This window comes from Ictalurus furcatus, chromosome 9, assembly GCF_023375685.1.
Source record: "Ictalurus furcatus strain D&B chromosome 9, Billie_1.0, whole genome shotgun sequence".
Lineage (NCBI taxonomy): Eukaryota > Metazoa > Chordata > Actinopteri > Siluriformes > Ictaluridae > Ictalurus > Ictalurus furcatus.
This window is the reverse complement of record NC_071263.1, coordinates 13216871-13239397: the sequence shown is the minus strand read 5'-3', so window position 1 is coordinate 13239397 and position 22527 is coordinate 13216871. Positions and strand designations below refer to the sequence as shown.

General features: G+C 38.5%; 1 protein-coding gene across 6 annotated transcripts in view; it reads left to right on the top strand.

The window, feature by feature from the left end:
* Positions 1 to 4725: 4725 nt before the first annotated feature.
* Positions 4726 to 22527, top strand: part of dtnbb (dystrobrevin, beta b) — a 33917-nt gene continuing 16115 nt past the window's right edge. For 5 of the 6 annotated variants that reach the window (XM_053633382.1, XM_053633379.1, XM_053633381.1 and 2 more), the window contains exons 1-10: positions 4726 to 4890; positions 7156 to 7205; positions 7584 to 7654; positions 8418 to 8498; positions 8652 to 8865; positions 11106 to 11191; positions 11734 to 11888; positions 11999 to 12104; positions 13517 to 13683; positions 14346 to 14470. In XM_053633382.1, coding sequence (XP_053489357.1) covers positions 7585 to 7654; positions 8418 to 8498; positions 8652 to 8865; positions 11106 to 11191; positions 11734 to 11888; positions 11999 to 12104; positions 13517 to 13683; positions 14346 to 14470 — 1004 coding nt within the window. In that variant the 5' untranslated portion in view covers positions 4726 to 4890; positions 7156 to 7205; position 7584. The remainder of the gene's footprint in view (positions 4891 to 7155; positions 7206 to 7583; positions 7655 to 8417; positions 8499 to 8651; positions 8866 to 11105; positions 11192 to 11733; positions 11889 to 11998; positions 12105 to 13516; positions 13684 to 14345; positions 14471 to 22527) is intronic. The other variant, XM_053633380.1, reaches the window with a different exon arrangement.

Sequence of the window (22527 nt, the reverse complement as noted above, 5' to 3'; positions counted from 1 at the left end):
TTTTTAAAAAAGGTAACTTGAATGAACTGAACTGCTCGCTTGTGTAGTATGTTGTGAGTAAGTTGATTATTATGGAAGCTAAAGCACTTCTCGATATAATAATCTAATGTTCCCTCTCAGGAGCAAACCCAGGTTTTTTTTCATTTCACTATTTGTCTAAACACTCACAATGTTGTTTACCCGTGAGGAGTGAACTGACAATGAAGTTCCAAGACTGTAGATAAACTTTCAAAAGAAATCACAGTTGTAATTGTAAAATTCAATGTTGATTAATACAAATCCAATGTGTGTGAGAAATGAACTGTTTTTATCATGTAAATATATGCTTTTCTGAGATTTTATCCACTTTTTATGACCTTTTATCTATGACATTTCTTAAGACAAATCACACTACACCGCAAAAAGTGACGTCTTAGCAACTGACAACATCTTGAATATAGTCAAATGTATCTATTTCCTATTATTATAAGATCACAGTGAACCAAATATAAGATTATTAAACCTATTTCAAGCAAATTTTTACTCATTTCAAGGTTTCTTATTCTATTGGCAGATCATTTTGTTTCTTTCTAGAAATACATGCTTAAATTTTCTCCCAATAGAACAAGACTATTTCAGGTTATATTTCTTATTATAAGAGATGCTAGATAAAATGTGACTATATTCAAAATATTTCCACTTGCCAACATGTCATTTTTTTGCAGTGTATAATACTGGACTGTCCTTATTATTCAGATAAACAGGCACCTTCTGATATGTTTTTGTAGTATATAATATACTTAATATGTACATAAATCTGTGCATGTTATCCACGGGTTATCAGTCATGTTTGTGAAATCTTTGCCTCGTCCTTCAGACATTTTGAAAAGATTTTTTTGTTGGTAATATACCAAAGTCAATTTGTGGGAATGATATAATCAGATAATAAGCAAATTTTGTTTGTAATGTCTGTTTAGTTTTGAAAAGTAATATATTTTAATTAATATATTTTAATATAAAAAAAAGATTATTTACAATCAATTTTAGATAACATTTAAACAAACAGGGTATTTAATATGTCTTCTTTATATTTGCTGTCCCATTTTGTAATGCCTCGATCCAGGGTGTACATAACACTTTATACAAATTTGGTTTGTACCAGAATTCCCATGAATCTATTTTATGTGATTTAGTCTTACCTGGAATGTACATTTTATGTACTACTCAAGTGAGTTTTTCTCTGAATGAAAATAACTTTGTGTGGCATTAGCTGGCGTCATTACAGTTTACTTTCGAAGTCAGAATCATAACTGAAGATGTTACCCTCTCTTATTCTTCCTATATTTACATATATACGTATGTGTGAGCTCCACTGTGTTGTGTTTGCTTGTGGTGTATACATAGAACTAGTTGTATGAAGTGTCTTTGGGTGTGAAGGTCTTTTTCAGGTGACTTTGATGGTTGTTGTGCAAGTTGGTAATTGTATATGATCTGGTTGTACTGATATATGCAGTATGGAATATAGTGTGTATTTACACACACAAACAAACAGAGACATAAAATAACTGTGCTAATTCTTTTCCGTTCCATTGATTTATATTTTTTTATTCGGTGTTGGGAAATAATAAAATTTTTTAATTGAACACAATTTCATCCAAGGTAAATTTTTAGATGCCTATATTGGTAGATTGTGATACTTTTGGTATACAGTGAATGAGCAATATGGATTTCTTTTTTCTGGATCAGTACTAATGAAAATGATTGTATTTACTTTAGCCAAAACAAAACATCTCTCTGTATCTGATTTAGACACACCTCTGTACATCAACCTGATGGCAAAAATGTCAATAATGGTCATAAAATCACATATTAGACGTAATAACACGGCATCTTCTTCTTAGGAACGTATAATTTACACAATCTGTGACGTCAAATGCAATCTTTTCTCATAACTGTGGCAATCGCAAAACCCAGTGGAGTGTGCCTCCTTTTAATGTGTTGGTTTTTGTTTTAATATTCTACAGTTCTGTGTAAAATAAAAGTGAATGTAATATACATAACTGTAATCATCACTTGTAAGTAAAAGTGTGTTTTATCTAAATAATAACAATAAAATGCATCAATTGAGCAAAATTAGTGTATGTGTTTATTTCTGTCACCACACAGTGAAGAATTGACCATTTTCATATTTTTGCAGCTATGTAGAATCACGAGGACTATTAAAGACGGATATAGTTTGTATGGAATAAAACACAAGATGACATGCTGTTCTAAGGGAGTAATTCATGATGGGGTGGTGTGATGCAACCCGATGTAAAGTTGGGGGCTGTTGCAGCCCAAAGTGGATTATTTCCTATGGCAACACATCCCAGTGTGTGTTTTATTCCAGTTATACCACAGTGATTTCAATGATATTAATGAACAAGTCATGCTTTTTAACCGTTTATAGTTGTGGAACACCCGTGAGGCGAGTTTCCTTTTATCACTTGCGCAATAACAGCTATAACCAGTCATTCCCTCACCAGCCTCGCTCATGAACTTAAAAAGACAAGAGCAAGAAACCAAAAAAATGGAAAGTCTAATGTCCTAAAGACTCTCACATGGTGGGAAACTTACTGACCATTACTAACTGCTGCCCCCTTTTATAAATGTTAATCAGACGTCTTCTAAAAGAAAGCTTGACCATATCACCAATTATATACCAACACTTATAAATCCATTTTTTAGATTTAGGTTATGCAGATCATCCACCTTACAAATCCCTGTGAATGAGTTTTTACTATAGAATTGATTGCGTATTTGCAACTAAGTGAGGAATAAAACACGAAAGACTGTGCTGTTATACGAAAGTATCTTGGAGTGCCGCTACGCCTGCTCTCCTCGAAGTACATTATTTTCGTATAACAGCACGGTCGAGTTTGTTATTCTGCTTATACCACAGCTATTTGCCAACTATTACAATCTTTATTAACGAACGACATGTTCGTTAATAAAGCTCGATAATAAAGCTCATAATAAAGTGATAATAAAGTGATAATAAAGCTCATTTTAATGCTTTACGGTTAGATGTGACGTTGTGGAATGTCCGAGAGACAAGTTGGTTCCTGTTATCACCCACATTACAGCAGTGATAAACAGCCATTCCCTCACAAACACCTCTCTCTCTCTCTCTCTCTCTCTCACACACACCCACACACACTCACAGACTGTCATTTTACTGAGAAAAAAAAGAAAGTGTAACCAAGACTGAGCGCTTACATTTTAGACTCCTTCCATAAACAAGAACGTCTCCTAACAACAACAAAAAAAAAAAACGCCTCGTGGTTAGCACGTTCTCCTCACACCTCCAGGGTTGGGGGTTTGATTCCTGCCACTACCCTGAGTGTGCAGAGTTTGCATGTTCTCCCCGTGTTGCGGGGGTTTCCTCTGGGTACTCCGGTTTCCTCCCCCAGTCCAAAGACATGCATGGTAGGTTGATTGGCGTATCCAAAGTGTCCGTAGTGTATGAATGGGTGTGTGAACATGTGTGTGTGTGTGCGCTGCGATGGACTGGCAACCCGCCTCATGCTTGATGCTCCCTGAGATAGGCTTCAGGTTCCCCGTGACCATGAAGGATAAGCGGTATAGAAAATGGATGGATGGAACAATAACACGTTTTTAAATATGTCTATTATTATTCTTTGATTGTTTGGAGTGTCGGCTTATTTGTAGTCCCTGAGAATGAGCTGATACACATTAGGTCAAGCGCATTAATATTAATGTTGATGTTACAGCCAGAACAACATCTGCTGTTATACTAATACGCTGCACACCTTCTGACCAATCAGATCCGAGCATTCAGCCACGCTGTGCTATATAAATGCATTAAAGTGCACCTATTATGTTTTTTCAAATATTACCTTTCATGTAGTGTGTTATGGAGCTGTTTGTGAATGTAAAAAGTCTGCAAAGTTTCAAAAATCAAAGCGCACAACAAACGGAGTTATCAACTCCCAAAAGAAGGAAGTGATTTTGAACAGCTGAAACGAATCGTTAGTAATTCCAGACTTTTTCCTGTACTAACCTACATAGGTTTGTAACAGAAAAACCCCGCCTCTGGTCTTCACTGGCTGCTCCCGAACAGAGGAGCTGAAACTCGTTAAGGTAGTGGGCGTTTCCTTTTGAAACACGCTGACAGCGGTAGACCAATCACAACAGACTGGGACATCTGACCAATCAGAGCAGACTATGCTCTCTGAAAGGAGGAGTTTAGAATGAATCCTTTAGAACGGATCATTTAACGAGTCGTTTGTGACACAAAATTAGGCACATTATTTCAAAACCATAATAGGTGCTCTTTAATATAAACCAGTGATTTGCCTTGAAGCCGGAACTACTGTCAGAGCTGTTACTCTTCACCTTCGGACCAAGGATTCAGCAGCGCTGTTGCAGAAATCAAAATGTATTAAAATATGTCTAATACATGTACAAAAAAAACCCCAATAGTAGTGTTTTAAAGAGAAATAAAACGGCATAGATTATTGCTCGTTGTTGTTGTAGTGTCTGTGTGTCGCTCTGCTGCCCTCTGCTGGTCCTCGTCGGTGCTACAGAAGCGCTCTCTCTCTCTCTCTCTCTCTCTCTCTCACACACACACACTCTCTCTCTCTCACACACACAGTGGGCGACTTCTCACTACTGCAGTTCGTTAACACTGAATCAAAAGGAGCGTTAACCACGACACAGGCGTAATGACGGCGAGCAGCGCGGCGGTGAAATGCCGAGCAAACGCTGGATTATGAGATGATGAAGCGGTATTAAATCGAGCTCGTGACATGAGCGTCAGGAGCGCGTTTTCATCTCCCGAAGCCGAGAGCGTTTATCCCTGTGCTCAGATGCTGATGATGGTAGCGCAACCTGCGTGATTTCCTGCTGGTAAGATGATCTGCAGACGGCAATTTCGGAAAGGCCGGGGCTCTAACACTCTAATACTGTAATACTATAATACTGTAATACCGTATAGTGCTGTATAATGACACCGCGCGCTGTAGCCTGCTTGGTTTGTTTGGAGTAAATAAGAGCATAAAGAGCTGAATTTGTGGCACAGCCGCACTCTGACGTGTGTGTGTTCGCCTGGACGCGTCGTAACCGTGGAGAATTGCGTGTGTTTTCACGCCGTCACGGCTCTCAGACCGAGCGCGGGTTGGATGCCGAGTGGATGGAGGCTCTGCTCGGACAGTTTGTGCTCACGTCATCGCCGCGGATCGAGGTGCGGTTGTGTCATTCGCCTTTTTTTTGTTTGTTTTTTTTGCTTTGCTTAGTAAATTTCAAAAAATAAATAAAAATATTATTATTACTATTAATATACATTTGAGATTTTTTATGGGCAGCGTTTGAGTTGCAGGCTGGAGCAGCGTTATTGAGGGCGCAGTGAATTATTATCATGCACAAGTCGTTATGCGGTAATGATCTCAGTGTGTAATTCACACTCAGCAAACGATGCGTATGACATAATGGTGTGAGGCAGAGCTCCTATTCGCTGCGCCTGAGAGTGGAGTGGCTCAGGGAACACCAGCACACTGCTCTTTTCAACTAGAGTGCATTTACTAACCTCAATAATACATAATAGTAATAATAATGCCTTGTGTCAGGGCGGCTTAGTGGTTAGTACGTTTTCCTCCACCTGCAGGGTTGGGGGTTCGAATCCCGCCTCCACCCGGTGTACACGGAGCATGCTTGTTCACATCTTCCTCCTGGTACTCTGGTTTCCTCTGGCAGTCCATGACAAGACATGCATTTTTAAGCTGATTGGCGTTTAATGTCCGTAATGTCCTAAATTGTCCGTAATGTGCAAATGTGTGTGTGAGATTGTGTCCTGCAGCGGGTTGGCACCCTGTCCAAGGTGTCCCCTGCATTGTGCCCAGAGTTCCCCGGAAATGGCTTCAGGCTCAACGTGACCCTGTGTAGGATAAGTGCTATGGAAAATGGATGGATGGATGCCCTATGTCCTCTTAAGGGTTTTCTGGTTTCCTAGCAGTGAATGAGTGTATGACTTTGTGTGTGTGTGTGTGTGTGTGTGTGTGTGCTTGGTACCTTGTAATAGACTCATTGCCATCCCATTCAGAGTGTATTCCCACCCCACACCCAGTTTTCCCAGGATAGGCTCCGGATCCACCGTGACCCTGACCAGGATAAAGCATAAACTGAAGACGAATCAATAATAATAATAATAATAGCATTAATAATGATATCCCGTGTCCTTGTTCATCTCATCAGGGTTCTCTGGTTTCCTCCGAGTTTCCAGTGTCTATTTGGATCTAACCAGATGAGGAAGGGTTCCTTTATGAGTCTGGTTCCTCTCAAGGTTTCTTCCTCATATCATCTCAGGGAGTTTTTCCTTTCCGACGTTGCCGTCGTCTCTGGCTTGCTCATTAGGGACAAATTCATCAGTTTAAAATTTAGGTTGGAAATGTATATATTTCTGCATAGCTGCTTCGTGACAATGTCAATTGTAAAAAAAAGCGCTGTACAAATCAAACTGAATTGAATATGTAAATATGTAAAGTCGAAGTAAATGTAATATTTAAGCCCCTAACATCCCAGCTTATTATTCAGTTATGCTTTAACACATATTATTTAGCAACCATGAAGAATTACTCAGTAACTACAGACAAAACAAACAGGAAATGTAAGTAGTTACGAGAGTGAGCGGTGCATGGACCCGCTAACCGATCCTGGTTAAACAAATGCCTTTTAAAATTCTTGTAAAAAGTATTAAAGCTCTTGGCTTTTTGAATTCCAGAGTGTGGAGTCACAGCAAGTAAACGCTAAAACCAACCAACACGTTGAAACTACATCTCGTACAGGCTTCAAAAATCCATAACGTCTGACGTTTACAGTGACTGAAGGGGCCGCACTGTGTTTCCTGCCTATCGTTAGAGTCATTTGTATCATTATACCAAATGGTGCTGCCTTTGCAGACAGAAGTCGCGTATGGAATCATTATTTGCACATTATGATGAGAGCTAAAGTGCTCTTTTGTCAAAACAACAGCATAACTGATTTTAACAAAGGCCTTACTATCACTGCAGCTCTTACTGAGACAAGACAAACATATGTATAACCTGTATATAACCTCTTTTCAGCTAATTGTCTAAATGGTTTGTAAAAAAAAATATTTTTACTTTTTTTTATTTACAGGAACTTCCCAATTTCGCTTCCTTTTAGCTGAGATTCAGCCCAACTGACAGGTGATCAATGAATTATTTACTTCACACATTTATTTTCACTTTATTATGACTATGCACAACATGTTGTATGACAGCTCTAGTCTGTAATTAGAAACAGAACTCATTCACCGCAGCAACAAAAGTTTAGCAATCATTAAAAAAAAGTATTTCGAATCATTTATATGCACTGTTGGCACTGACTTTATGAGAAATCTGTATTTACTAGAAAGAAAAAAAAAACCCACAAATGCTTTAAACACTGTAATGACAGAGAAATTCAGCAAAATAGAAAATAGCGTTACGGTGCAGCTTGCTTTAGAGAATCACGACTTCACATTAGTAGGCATATGATTGTAGAAAAGATGACATTAAGAGCCATTGTGTGTTTTTGCTGTTTAGAATGATTGAGGAAGCCAGCAAGAGTCACAGCAAGGTCACAGTGGAGAAGAGACAGCTCTTCATGGAAATGAGTAAGTTAACGCTCGTTATACAATCCTTTACAACACAAGTACACGCACAGACATACACATGCACAGGCTAAACTTCTCTCTGTTGTATAACAGAGCAATTGACTTTATAAACTTGTGTTTTTCAAAGAAAAAAATAGGAATATGTCAAATATACACTCACTGGCTGCTTTCATAGGAACGCCCATAACAAGTATCATTCAGCTATCCAATCAGCCAATCATGTGATAGCAGCACAAACATCATTAAACATCAGAATGGGAAAAACTGTGATCTCAGTGTCTTTGACAGTCACATGGTTGTTGATTCCAGACTGGTTTGAGTATTTCAGAAACTGTTATAATAAGAATGGGTGCGAGAGAAAGAAAAAAAAAACTGCCAGTGAGCTGCAGTTCTGATGAGAATGGCCAGACTGGTTCAAGTTGACAGGAACACTCAAATAACAACTTTCTTTAAAACAGTTGTGAGCAGAAATGCATTTCACAATGCACATCTCTTGACCTGTATCTCTGTGATTTTATGCGTTGTGCTGACGCCACATGATTGGATGACTGCATAAATTAGATGAATGTGCAGGTGTACATGTGTTCCTATTAAAGTGGCCGGTGAGTGAATGTGCCAGAAATAGTCAATGTTATTAATCCAGATAAAAATGAATGCTTGCTTTTAAATTGGATAAATGTCAGTAAATCTATTTAAAATCCGTGACGGCCTACTTAAAGAACTGATCCATAATTAATCATATCATTTCCTTTGCTGTGACCAGGAGCCCAGAACTTTGATGTTATCCGTCTTTCAACATATAGGACGGCGTGCAAGTTACGATTTGTACAGAAAAGATGCAATCGTAAGTTGTACTTTCATTATTCCTAGCTGTATACCATTATTTCTTGTTTGTTTCTCTGATGTAATCACGTCCTGGCTACGTGTGTTGAAGCATCATTCGCAGCAAACCTTACTGTTGACCACTGGCTTTCTTCTCTGCCTTCTACTCTTACAGTTCACCTGGTGGACGTGTGGAACATGATCGAGGCGTTTCGTGACAACGGGCTCAGTACTCTGGACCACAACGCAGAGATCAACGTGTCACGGTTGGAGACCATCCTCTCCTCCATCTTCTACCAGCTGAACAAGCGCCTGCCTACCACCCACCAGATCAATGTGGAGCAGTCCATTGGCTTGCTGCTCAACTTCATGGTGGCCACCTACGACAGGTGCAAGATGGCATGTGGTAACTCGGTTCCGGAGCCATGCGGTGGACCATCAGTTATATCGAGCCAGTTTCACATCTATTACAAAACAATGCGAATTTCATACATATTCTTTGCTTGAATTTACTTTAGGACTATCTGTCCCTAAAATTTTTGCTCACCTGAAAATTCGGCATTCTGCCACCAAACACCTCTAGATGTAAATATGAGGAAATGAAAGCTGAACATCTGTTCTATCGTGTCGTATTCATCTTTCGATCTCCAACCCAAATGTCTTCAGTGTACAGCAAAAAAACAATAGAATTCGCCTTGCTGTTCCAATATTTTCAGAGGGGACTTTATCTATCGCTGTTGCCTAACTAGTTTATTCGCTCTCAGATGTAAAGGTAACAAACTGTGCTTTTCATCGTCACTGGGTTGGTATCATCAGGGGTATATGTTTTGTATCTTTAGTACGAAAGCACCCTGGGCACATGGAAATATGAATATAATATACCATTAAACATAACTTTAGTCACATAATGGGACATGAAAGACCATTAATGTACCTTTAAACCTTCCCAAGTAAAAATAATAATGCATAATACAAGACAACAGATGCATCTTTGATGGTTTGATCTGAGGAATAGTACATCTTGGTACCTTTACAGTATTTCTGTGAGCGTAGATGCAACCTAATGTCTGTACTACTGATAAATGTTGGCGAATATTTTGGAGGGCTGTTTAAAATTATTCTGTAAACTAATCTGTTATAAATTATAACCGACTTTATAGTGCAGACCAGTAACACTAGTAATTTGTTGTGTTATTTGTTTTAATTATGTGTCTATGCAGGACTGTTTCTAGCTATTCTATTCAGATTCTAGCTATTTTCGTAGGGCCCTGTGAGAATGCAGGAAGTCTGTGTATGTATGTGTGTGTATACATATATATATATATATATATATATATATATATATATATATATATATATATATATATACACACACACACACACAGACATACGCAGTACTATGCTAAAGTTTTAGGCACATGCAAAGAAATGCTGTAGCGCAAAGATGCCTTCAAAATAATGAAATTAAATGTTTCTACATAAAAAAAAAAAATACAGTAAAGAGCAGTAATAAATGAAACAAAGTCAATATTTGGTGTGACAGAAATAAAAATAAAAATAGTTTTCATGAGCATCTTGCAGAACCAGACACGGCTCTTCCGGAGACTTTGACTGTCACACTTGCTTCTTATTTTTGCAGCAAAACGCAGCAGCCTTCATTGTGTTTTTTTTGTCTGAAAAGTGTCTCTTACGTAATCTGTTGCTTTCTTTCCTGACATACAAACATTTTCCTGTAATGTTTGTGAATCTAAAACGTTTTTTGTACTGACTTGATAATGTAGAATTCATAAAACATAAAATAAAAAAACCTATACCAAAGTTTATCCTAAAAAAATAGGGTACCTAAAACTTTTGCACAGTATATATATATATATATATATATATATATATATATATATATATATTAGTGAGCATCAAGGGTAAGGATTGTGGGTCCTAAACCTGACCCTGCCCTGTGTGTGTGGAGTTTTCATGTTTACCCCGTGCTTCAGGGGTTTCCTCTGGGTACTCCGATTTCTCTCCCCGGTCCAAAGACATGCGTTAGGCTGATTGGCATTTCTAAATTGTCTGTAGTGTGTGAATGGGTGTGCGAATGTGCCTCGTGATGTGTTGGCACCCTGTCCATGGTATACCCGCCTTGTGCCCCGAGTCTCCTGGGATAGGCTCCAGGCTCCCTGCGACCCCGTGTAGGATAAGCGGTACAGAAAATGGATGGATGGCATGTTTCACACTAAATTATGCGAGCTTATGAGACAGTTTTGGAACATAATATTTAAGTTCTTTTTAGCCGTCCTAGTCTTAAAGGGCATCATTATGCCATGCTGTATTGTCTCCACTTGCTATAATGGAGTACATTTAGTGTCAGGGAATCTTTGGGGGGGATTCTTTTAACTTAATCAGTATTCAATGCCGCTCTCACACTGCACGTACAGTATTGTCTTCAGATGGTGGATTATTTTACTAATATGGTAAAAAGGTTGCATATTTTCACGAGGCAAATTATCATAACAGATTAAACCCTAGCCCTGGATTAGACTAATAATGGTTCTCCATTTGTAGTAATTCAAGGCTAAGCTTAACTGTCCCTGAAGCTTGTCACAGCTCTTTAAAGAGTGTGTTTGTGTTGCAGTGAAGGCCACGGGAAGCTCACAGTTTTTGCCATGAAGTCAATGCTGGCAACCATGTGTGGAGGGAAAATTGTCGATAAATTACGCTGTAAGTACTGTACGCTAACATTTCCTTTTTTTGTAAAGTTGTTGAGTACTGTGTATTTATAAACATAATGTAATTTCCACATTCTAGCATCACTTCTAGCATCACTTCTTTATGGAACTGGAATTGTTTAGTATTGTGCATGAAGTCCATCATTTTGTCTTCCCATCATTTTTATTCCTTCTATCATTAGCAGCATGCTTCTGAACGTTTGCTGCCCTCTTGTGTATTTTTATGAAATGATTTATTATTAGAAATGTAAACTATACACTAACTCAGTAGTATTCTTTCATACTCTACCCATATCTATAAGCATAAATCAGTCAAATGTGAGTGTGTTTATTCTTTTAGGTTTTGTCTATTTATTAGCATTGCTTTTATTACAGTACTCCATGTAGTTGCATTCATTGAACACCTTGTGGTGCTGTTTCCTTTTATGTTTGGTAAAAAAAAACTGTGTTTGATTATAATACCAAGAAGTGTTTTTATGTGACAGAATATTCTTGGTATAAACAATGGCAGATTCCTTTGCTCTGTCTTCTCAGATATTTTTTCTCAGATATCCGACTCCAGTGGGACGATGGTGTTTGCTAAGTTTGATCAGTTTCTCCGGGAGGTCCTGAAGCTGCCTACGGCTGTGTTCGAGGGTCCGTCATTCGGTTACACGGAGCACTCAGTGAGAACATGTTTCCCTCAGCAGGTGAGGGTCTCTCTTGCACAGCACCTTTTAATGGTCCCTAACTGATCATGCTTCTACACTGATGCTGCACCTCACAACTGGCTTTGAGTGTCTTACCTTTGTTTTGCCAGAAGAAGATATTATTGAACACCTTCTTGGACATTATGATGGCCGATCCACCCCCGCAGTGCCTCGTTTGGCTACCTCTCATGCACAGACTGGCCAATGTAGAGAATGGTACGTGCTAGAAATGGTCTATCTTAGTGATGTAATTGAGTACAAATGCAGTATTTGGAATGAAGAGAATGTATTTTAGACAGATTTTGGTCTGTCGTCATTGGATTGTTTCAGCAACCTGACCACTGTCTTACTGAATAAAATAAAACCAGACAGTGGTGCTTGAAAGTTTGTGAACCCTTTAGAACTTTCTATGTTTCTACATAAATATGACCTGAAACATCATAAGATTTTCACACAAGTCCTAAAAGTAGACAAAGAGAACCCACTTAAACATGAGACAATATTATACTTGGATATATATTTATTGAGGAAAATGATTCAATATTACATATCTGTGCGTGGCAAAAGTATGTGAAACTTTGCTTTCAGTATCTGGTGTGACCCCCTTATACAGTAATAACTGCAACTAAACGTTGCTCAGCACTAAGTGTTGATCAGTCCTGCACATCGGCTTGGAGGGATTTTAGTAGAGTTTTAGATTTTTTCCGTAACATTCCTCGGTACAACCCTGTCCAGGGTGTACCCCGCCTTGTGCCTGATGCTCCCTGGGATAGGCTCCAGGTTCCCCGTGACATTGAAAAGGATAAGCGGTATAGACGATGGATGGATGGATTCCTCAGTACAGAGCAGCTTCAACTCTGGGATACTGGTGGGTTTCCTCACATGAACTGCTTGCTTCAGGTCCTTCCACAACATTTCTATTGGATTAAGATCAGGACTTTGACTTGGCCATTCCAAACCATTAACTTTAGTCTTCTTTAACCATTCTTTGGTAGAATGACTAGTGTGCTTAGGGTCATTGTCTAGCTCCATGACCACTTTATCTTGATATATAGAAATATAACAAATTCTAAAGGGTTCACAAACTTTCAGGTACTTCTATACAAATTGGCATGAAATTTACAAACAAAAAATGCATTTATGTATTTGACTAAAATACAATGAATTAATTTCTTAAATATGAACTAGTATGTTCATTGAACATGTTTCCCATTGCTGTTCATCATTATTAAATGAAAATTGTACAGAAAAATCATACAGGCATTGAAATGCCATTGAACGGACCCCAGCAGTAGTATTGTATCCCAGCTTTGCATGACTGTGGAAGTTAACTAGTTGAAGAAAGTTATGTTCTGCAAAATTACAATTTGTTGTTATATTTTGTTAATGAAAAAAGCTAAGCCATGCCCACTTCTGATACAGATACTATAGTAGCATTGGGTTACTGCCATAGTCTATCTTGTGAAAAAGTCTGGGTTGTTTTCAGCTTCCTGCTGCTTTTTTATGCTCTCTCTCTCTCTCTCTCTCTCTCTCTCTCTCTCTCTCTCTCTCTTTCTCTCTCTCTCTCTCTCTCTCTCTCTTTCTATCTCTCTCTTTCTCTTTGTCTCTCTCTCTTCATTCTGGTCCAGTCTTCCATCCGGTGGAATGCTCCTACTGCCGGAGCGAGAGCATGATGGGTTTTCGCTACAGATGTCAGCAGTGCCACGGCTACCAGCTTTGCCAGAACTGCTTCTGGCGTGGCCATGCCAACGGTCCCCATAGCAACCAGCACCAGATGAAGGAGCACTCCTCGTGGGTATGCAGAGCCCCCTGTCTATAACTCATTCACGTCTATACCCAAACAAAAACAGCTGCTGTTTAAACATATCACTAATAAAATAAGCTATAAAAATCCAAATGATAGGTTTGTGCTGTAGCACAGTTGCATGTCTGGCGCAGAGTGATAATTGAATCCAGTCTGGAATGTAATTTTCCTCTGATAAGTCATTTTTGTGTACTTAAGATTCTACATCACATCTATTGTCCCGAAGCTTAATCGCTATTCTGAGAATTGAAGCGTAGGAAAAAATTGAAAGTGCTTCCTGAATCCAGATTGAACTTCCACCACAATGATGATTATTTTCAAGGTCAGGCCAGTCCAGGATCCTGCTGAGACACACAATACTTTTCATAAACGTACTTGACTTGCAAATTAGAACGTAGAAGTAATATTTACCTGACGTTGATTATGGGCTGGTTTCTCAGACAAATAAACACTTGACTAGAACAGATTTCTATTGACAAGTAAATTGTGTCTAAGACAAAAATACTTCACTTCCCAAACTTACCTTTATTCCTTTCCAGCAGGAACGTTCCCTCCTCGCTGTGTAGCGTTTTATGACTGGGTCAATGAGTGTAATTGGTATTCAGACAGCATCAGTGTGTCTAGTTTTGTCTTTGTGTCTGTGCCTTTCACAGAAATCCCCAGCCAAGAAGCTGAGCCACGCCATCAGTAAGTCTCTCGGTTGTGTGCCAATAGGAGAACCCCCACACCCTGTGTACCCCGAGGCATCCGAGAGACCACAGGACCTGGCACATCCTACGTAAGTACTAGACTGTTACGGTTTTTATGGGACCGCAATATACTATCAAAACACCCAGTTGCCCTCACCATCATATAGGGGTTTCATTTAGTAGGTTTTCACAAATGCAACTGAAGACAAAAAAACCCCAAAACCATTTAAAACATGTTACGCTAATAGGCCCAGCGCCCAAGGGTTTTGGATCTCCAGGGGCTTTGGTTGCTGTGGCAACTATATATCACAGATGTATGTGCAATGAATGTAAGTAAATAGTAGTGCTTAAATATTAGCCCAGGACTGTAGGCACCGTGTGAAATAAATGAAGAATAGTTATTAGCCTTGGATATGCGCATATACCATATTTCAATATGTGATGGCATCATTTTTCTGTCCCTATGTCATACTGAAATTTTGACATGGTGTACAAGCGCTGTTAATGTTGAATGATAAATTATCTCCAGATCTTTTCTGTTGAGTAGTACAGACATTTGCATAGTGGTCATGTGCGTATCCATTAGGGTTGTCATGACACCATAAACATATCTCACGAAACTACACCAGCTGAAGTATCACGATACCAAAAATTATACCGATACCACGCAGTATTGTGTTAATACATCATTCAAATCTACAAAATGAATCAGAAATACATAGATATAAATGAAAACAGGCGAACCAGATTCTCCTTTCAATACGTTATTTAATGAGAATGAATAACTGGCTATTGGAAAAACTCAAGAACAATCATACAATTGGCAAGCAACTAATTCAGTCTGCCACATATTTCATCTATTGTTCCCTAGAGCAGTGGTTCTCAACCATGGCGGATGGATCGGAAGGGGGGCGCAAATGGTTTTCAATAAAAAAAAAAACAGTCTGGGCATCATTTAGGTTCTCGGTGTATTTTATTGCTTTTCAAATAGAATGTGCATAAATGAAAAACTCTGTGTTTTCTCTCCCTCTTTATTTTCTTTTTGCTGGGGAGAGGCGGAGCTTAGTTGGCTTTTATCTAGCTGTCAGTGCAGACCAGTGTTGCCAACTTAGACACTTTTCAGACCCCTTTAGTGACTTTTTTGCAAAAAAAAAAGCACCTAACGACAAATCTAGCGACTTTTTGGACAAACCTTAGCAACTTTCCAAATGTCGTCAGTCCTGTCCTACAAGCGCGAGGTCTTGCTTTCCCGCTGCATTCACACCTCTCTCTGCATCTGCTCTGTTCAGTGAGGGGCCGAGAGCCGGAGATTTAACAATGTCATGGATAACGAGACACGCCCTTCATCCCAATTTACATCATTCATATGCGATTGTTTTTAGAATGCAAAACGAATGTAATACAACATGTTTTACATATAAAATAGTCCACGTTATTACAACCTAGTTCTCTTGCTCAATGTAGTTATAGTGTTCAGAAACATTTTTGATCCTTCATATTCCATACCTGTCTGTTATATAGTTTTATAAAGTTTTATAAGTCATAAAAGTTATTTTTAAAAATCATAAAAGGTATGAAAAGTAATTAAAAAAAGTACAAAAACACAAAAGCAAAAAAATCTATCTATCTAATCAATAACAGATTACAGATTAGGTTATATATAGACAGATTTTATATAGAATAGATAATCATTATACCTGGTCTCCTCCAATATGGGGTGGGGGGGTGGGGGGGGGGGGCGTGCCACATGATAGGGGAGGCTTGAGGGGGCTTTAGTTACAAAAGGTTGAGAACCTCTGCCCTAGAGCAATGAAATCATGCGAATGGAAACTGTCCTTAGAGTACTACATTAGGAATAAATAACTGAATTTGGAAATAAACTCCAAAACAAATCATAAAATTGGGAACGTTAGCTCGCTTCTAGCAAACACGGATAATTTTAGTATTTACACACACAGTGGTTAGCATAACGTTCGCTCGCTTGGTAGCAAACAGGCAATCTTTAAAGATTAAGGTAAAGAATTTAGGTTAAATGAAGTGTCGCTAACCTTTGTGTATTCTGCAAAAGCAGTTGGATGTGTCGTTTTAGCGAAAATAGTATTAATTGCTGCACATTACTTGGAGTATTTTGAAGCTTCAGTACTTCAGTATCTTCAGGGTGCAACCCTAGTATCCATACAGATTCTCTATGCAAGTCATAAAGGTATCAAGTGCTTGATTTCTATATGTATGTAAGTGTTCTAATGCAGTAATGCTTAAAAGTAATGTGTTTTTTTCTTCGCAATTCCAGTCCTAGAAGCCCACTGCTCTGCTCAGTTTCAGTTTTTCCCTTCTCCCATCTTACCAGATCCAACTTATATGGTGTGCTAGATAGTTAGGGAAAATGTAAAAACTCTGTAACCCTTGTTCTAATACAAATGCAGTTGTCAGAAGATAATGGATACAAATTTCAAGCACAGCTCATTCCATCATTTACATGGATGGTGGCTTAGCTGTTGGTGGGTTGACCAAATGGTCCTTACTGTCCACTAGAGGGCACCCCAACTCACTTTACCCGCAGAGCTGAAGCAAAACGCAGGTCAGCTTGAAACCGTTGACTTATTTCAATGCACTAGAAATAATATGATATAAATTTCAACCCATAGTCATAAGGCTGATACCTGCTGCTACTAGTATGTTAGAAATAATGCATTAAGCATCAGAATATTTCTCATGGCTACATGCTACATCGCTCATGTGTCCTTATGAAATAACAGATACTGAACTTCTACTAGCATCAAAACAAGTCAAAGCTGGAAAGACACATTAACTGTATATAAGTGCTGGATTTTAAATGAAAAGTTACATGTACAATTTTTGTCACAAACAACAGCTACAAAAGATTGTCTTTTTAAAAAAAACATTTAAATTCATAATATTTTGCTCTTGAAAACTTGCAGTAACTCAGTTTACTACAGATATAAAAAGTAAGATGCATCCCGTGTTGGCTGGTGTAGGAGGTTTTTCTACAAGAAAATGTTCTTCTGTTGGAAAGGATCATATTTCATTATTTACATATTACAATGGAACCAGTTTTGTTGCTTAAACAGAACGAAAATATGTCAACATTAGTCATTTGTGAAATGTCAAAAAATACCTCAAAGAATAATGAAATCTATAAAATAATCAAATCCATTTATTATGCGGCTTAATGTGTAAACAGCAGGGGTTCTGTTTTTCTGATTTGAAAGTTGAGAGGTGTCATTAAACAAGCAGACAGATTGTAGAGGTGACTACTGAAGAAACTTCACAGCAATAACAGTACCGGTATATATTTTTTCCAGGCTATATTTGTAAATGACTATAAGTAGTCATGTATACACAGTAATATCAACATCAATGGATCTATATGTATATTTAACATTTTACAGATGACATTTAGCATGTCATATCTCAGGATGTTTGTATATATTAGACACCCCAGCTTAGTAATGAAATTTACTGAATACTGTACATACAACAATCTCTAGATATGTTCTGGGACAGAAATTGGAGACTTGCAGTGTAGTGAAGGAACACAATGCTAACTCAAATATTCATTGACCTTTGTTTGTACAGGTCTAGTTACATTCATTTCTGCTTCTGTTATTTACCGAGTTATTTTAATTTTTTTATTTATTTCTAAAATTGAGAACGACATTTAGGAAAAGGCTGGAAAGAAAAACATTGTGCGTAAAATAAATATAAAAGTATGTTTTTCTGTTTTACAGCTCGATAATTGATCAGGGAGGGATATTAAGGGCACTGCTGCTCATGGCTCGAGTTTGATTTTACTGACTCACTGTGCTATTTTATTGTGACTATAAAACAGCACAGTATATTTGATATTACAGATGTAGTTTCTTACTTAATTTTATTATTTGGATATCCATCAGAGTTAATAAACAGACATTCGGTTAACCTTGAGGAGAGCGGGGAAAAAGACGTATTGAATACGGTTTAAGAAAGTATCATTTACCACTGCAATTATATATAAATTATGTATGTATAAAATGCAGAGTAAAAGCTCTGGCAGCGCTCTGGCGTCAGTAAAACGGCCACGGAGTTTCAAAGGCCAAAACCACATTGATATTTGTGGGCAGGATGTTTGAAAATCACAGGGGATTAATACACTTTATATGATTACAGTGGTAATGTATGTAGGTATGTTTATAATAATTTAATGGTCACTAAAGATATTTCTGTGTTCTATTTACTAGAGGTCGACTAATAGTGGATTTTGCCCATACCAATAACTAAGTTGTGCCGTGCCTGCCGATACCTGATTAATCAAACGATAGTTTTTAAAATTGATGCTGAATGAAAACTTAACACTTAGAGTAATATATCGCTGAACTTTATTACAGAAATAAACAGTACTGACTGTACCATGAAAATGTACTGCACTATTTTAAATTTTAAATCTCAGCTGATCCTGCAACGGACGCAACTGTAAAAAACCTATCGGTGTGGAATTTTGCATATAACCGATAGTTCAAGCAATAGGTTGTTGGCGATGATTAATCAGCAAAACCAATCAGTCGTTGTCTAACATTTACTAAACTGGTGAATGAAAACTGAAATGAATACTCTATCCAGTGTAAAGTGAAAAATGTCAGGAGTGATTGAGTTGTACCATGTGTGCAGTGTCATTTCTGATGTAAAATCTATGGCTTTTAATTGAGTTCGCCTTGACGTTATTAGCAGTAGCAGTCTATTATCTATTTTTTTTGTCCTGTGTGTGATCTGGCTGCTTCTTCCCAATGCCTCCTTTAATCCCAATGCACACCTCAAACCAGTATACTGCTGCTTTCAGTATGAAAATATTGCCAGATGTGGTTTTTCTCACTGACTTCATGTCATCATAGGGCAATACTCTAATCGTATTTCAGTATTGGAAATAAATACCCAAATTTCCATATTGGAATATTGGCTGCCCGTGGATCCCTGTGCATATCCCTATTACATGCAGTATATTCAAAAGCAAGGAACAAACGATGTTTCAAACAAAGTTTTAGACTATTTTTCTGACTGACACTATTATATTATATTAAAATGTACGTTATAAAAAGCACTACCAAGCTTGTTTTATAAGGATAAATGGATCACAGTCATTTGTTTTCTTGCTACGTTGTGTAATAATGAAAATTGTACGTTATTAGCAGACTAAACTGGAAGGAACTCATATGTGTATTCAGTTCTTTTGTCTAATTTCTGATTAAATTGATGCTTATGGTGTAATTTTTCACTGGGGATTCGCCAAGCTCACATCACATCAGGTCAGTCAGGTTTAGGATATAAAGCGTTCGCTTTTTTGCCACAGAGATCTTCTTGTCAGTAAGTGAACAGCGAGTGAAGAAAAACGAAACATCTTTATCCTTTCAGGATTGCTCTTAAAATCAGATTTAAGGTGTGATGTGAAGCTACGTGAAACACAGAAGCCAATAAAATAAACGACATAGACTGGTGTAATGAGACCCTGCATGGCTAGGAAGCCTCCTGTAAGTGATGTAAACATTATCTAATCCTAAAATATGTATTTTATTCACAACATTTTTTTAAGTACTATCTTTAAGGTCCATTTTAGGATCCAGTTTAGGATCCTAGGTTGTTTGTCTTTAAAACTCCTAATGGTCAAGCCTCTTCTTACAGTATCTCACAAAAGTGAGTACACCCCTCACATTTTTGTAAATATTTGATTATATCTTTTCATGTGACAACACTGAAGAAATGACACTTTGCTACAATGTAAAGTAGTGAGTGTACAGCTTGTGTAACAGTGTAAATTTGCTGTCCCCTCAAAATAACTCAACAGAAAGCCATTAATGTCTAAAGTACTGGCAGCAAAAGTGAGTACACCCCTAAGTGAAAGTGTCCAAATTGGGCCCAATTAGCTATTTTCCCTCCCCGGTATCATGTGACTTGTTAGTGGTACAAGGTCTCAGGTGTGTCTGGGGAGCAGGTGTGTTAAATTTGGTGTCATCGCTGTCACACTCCCTCATACTGGTCACTGGAAGTTCAACATGGCACCTCATGGCAAAGAACTCTGAGGATCTGAAAAAAAGAATTGTTGCTCTACATAAAGATGGCCTAGGCTATAAGAAGATTGCCAAGGCCCTGACACTGAGCTGCAGCACGGTGGCCAAGACCATACAGCGGTTTAACAGGACAGGTTCCACTCAGAACAGGCCTCACCATGGTCGACCAAAGAAGTTGAGTGCACGTGCTCAGCGTCATATCCAGAGGTTGTGTTTGGGAAATAGACGTATGAGTGCTGCCAGCATTGCTGCAGAGGTTGAAGGGGTGGGGGGTCAGCCTGTCAGTGCTCAGACCATATGCCGCACACTGCATCAAATTGGTCTGCATGGCTGTTGTCCCAGAAGGAAGCCTCTTCTAAAGATGATGCACAAGAAAGCCTGAAGACAAGCAGACTGAGGACATGGATTACTGGAACCATGTCCTGTGGTCTGATGAGACCAAGATAAACTTATTTGGTTCAGATGGTGTCAAGCGTGTGTGGCGGCAACCAGGTGAGGAGTACAAAGACAAGTGTGTCTTGCCTGCAGTCAAGCATGGTGGTGGGAGTGTCATGGTCTGGGGTGCATGAGTGCTGCCGGCACTGGGGAGCTACAGTTGATTGAGTGAACCATGAATGCCAACATGTACTGTGACATACTGAAACGGAAGGTGGAGGAGCACGAAATCTCTAACATCCACCATCTCCGTGATGTCGTCATGGAGGAGTGGAACAGGACTCCAGCGGCAACCTGTGAAGCTCTGGTGAACTCCATGACCAAGAGGGTTAAGGCAGTGCTGGAAAATAATGGTGGCCACACAAAATATTGACACTTTGGGCCCAATTTGGACATTTTCACTTAGGGGTGTACTCACTTTTGTTGCCAGCGGTTTAGACATTAATGGCTGTGCGTTGAGTTATTTTGAGGGGACAGGACATTTACACTGTTACACAAGCTGTACACTCACTACTTTACATTGTAGCAAAGTGTCATTTCTTCAGTGTTGTCACATGAAAAGATATAGTCAAATATTTACAAAAATGTGAGGGATGTACTCACTTTTGTGAGATACTGTATCTCAAAGATCTTCTTACACCACATTCATCTAGCAGATTTTTAAGACCTTCTGATAGGTTTCTTTTGTATGTCGCATCGTCCCATTTAAAAACTAAGGGGGATAGAGCTTTTTCAGTCATCGACCCTCGTTTATGGAATCAGTTGCCACTGGACATCTGCCGTGCACCTTCTATGATAATTTTTAAAAAGAGGCTGAAAGCGTATCTCTTCTCCCAAGCATTTTAATCTAATTTTTACTATTGTTTATTGTCTGTGTCTATTTGTTTTTATTCTGTTTTCTATTGAACTTTTTCTTACTCTGTTCAGCACTTTGGTCAGCTTTGCTGTGTTTAAATGTGCTATATAAATAAAATTTACTTACTTACTTACGTACTTGTAGCTTAAAATGTGCATGATGTTTATCTTTGGTGTGTTGTATATACATTCTTCATTCACTGAACCGGAAATCCTATTCTCTGTCCATTGCTTTAACTCAAATTTGAGAATCGGTAATCATATAACTAAGGCTGAAGTGAGTTGATGAGATGATGTTAATTTTGCCCTTGCTAACTCACTCCTTAATGACCATCTGTAGCGCCTCAGGGAACGGCTTCGTCAGTGTAAACATGTCTCACTTCCTGTTGTGGCTTCACACAGTGTTGCTACTGACCTCAGGACAACATGATCTTCATAATCGCACTGTCATGAGTGCCTTCTGACTCAGCCATCAGGCAGAATCTGGCCAGCAAATCGGATCCAAAAAAGGGTGTGGGCGTAGTGCGTGTCTTAACTGATCAGTGTTGGTACTTATTTGAAGTGGCATAATTGAGTTATGGACGTCAGGCTTGTGTTGCAGCGGACTGACAGTTGATTGTGAATAGAGACTTCAGTTTTTCATTCAGATTTTCTCAAGACAGACTTACTTCATCTGTTTAGAGCTTGAAATGGAACATTAGTACATTTTAATAGTGGATGCACAGCTGTTTTACTGTGATATTATTACTGGACATTTTCATGGCGTTGGATATTACATCCACACTAGCAAAACATTAACT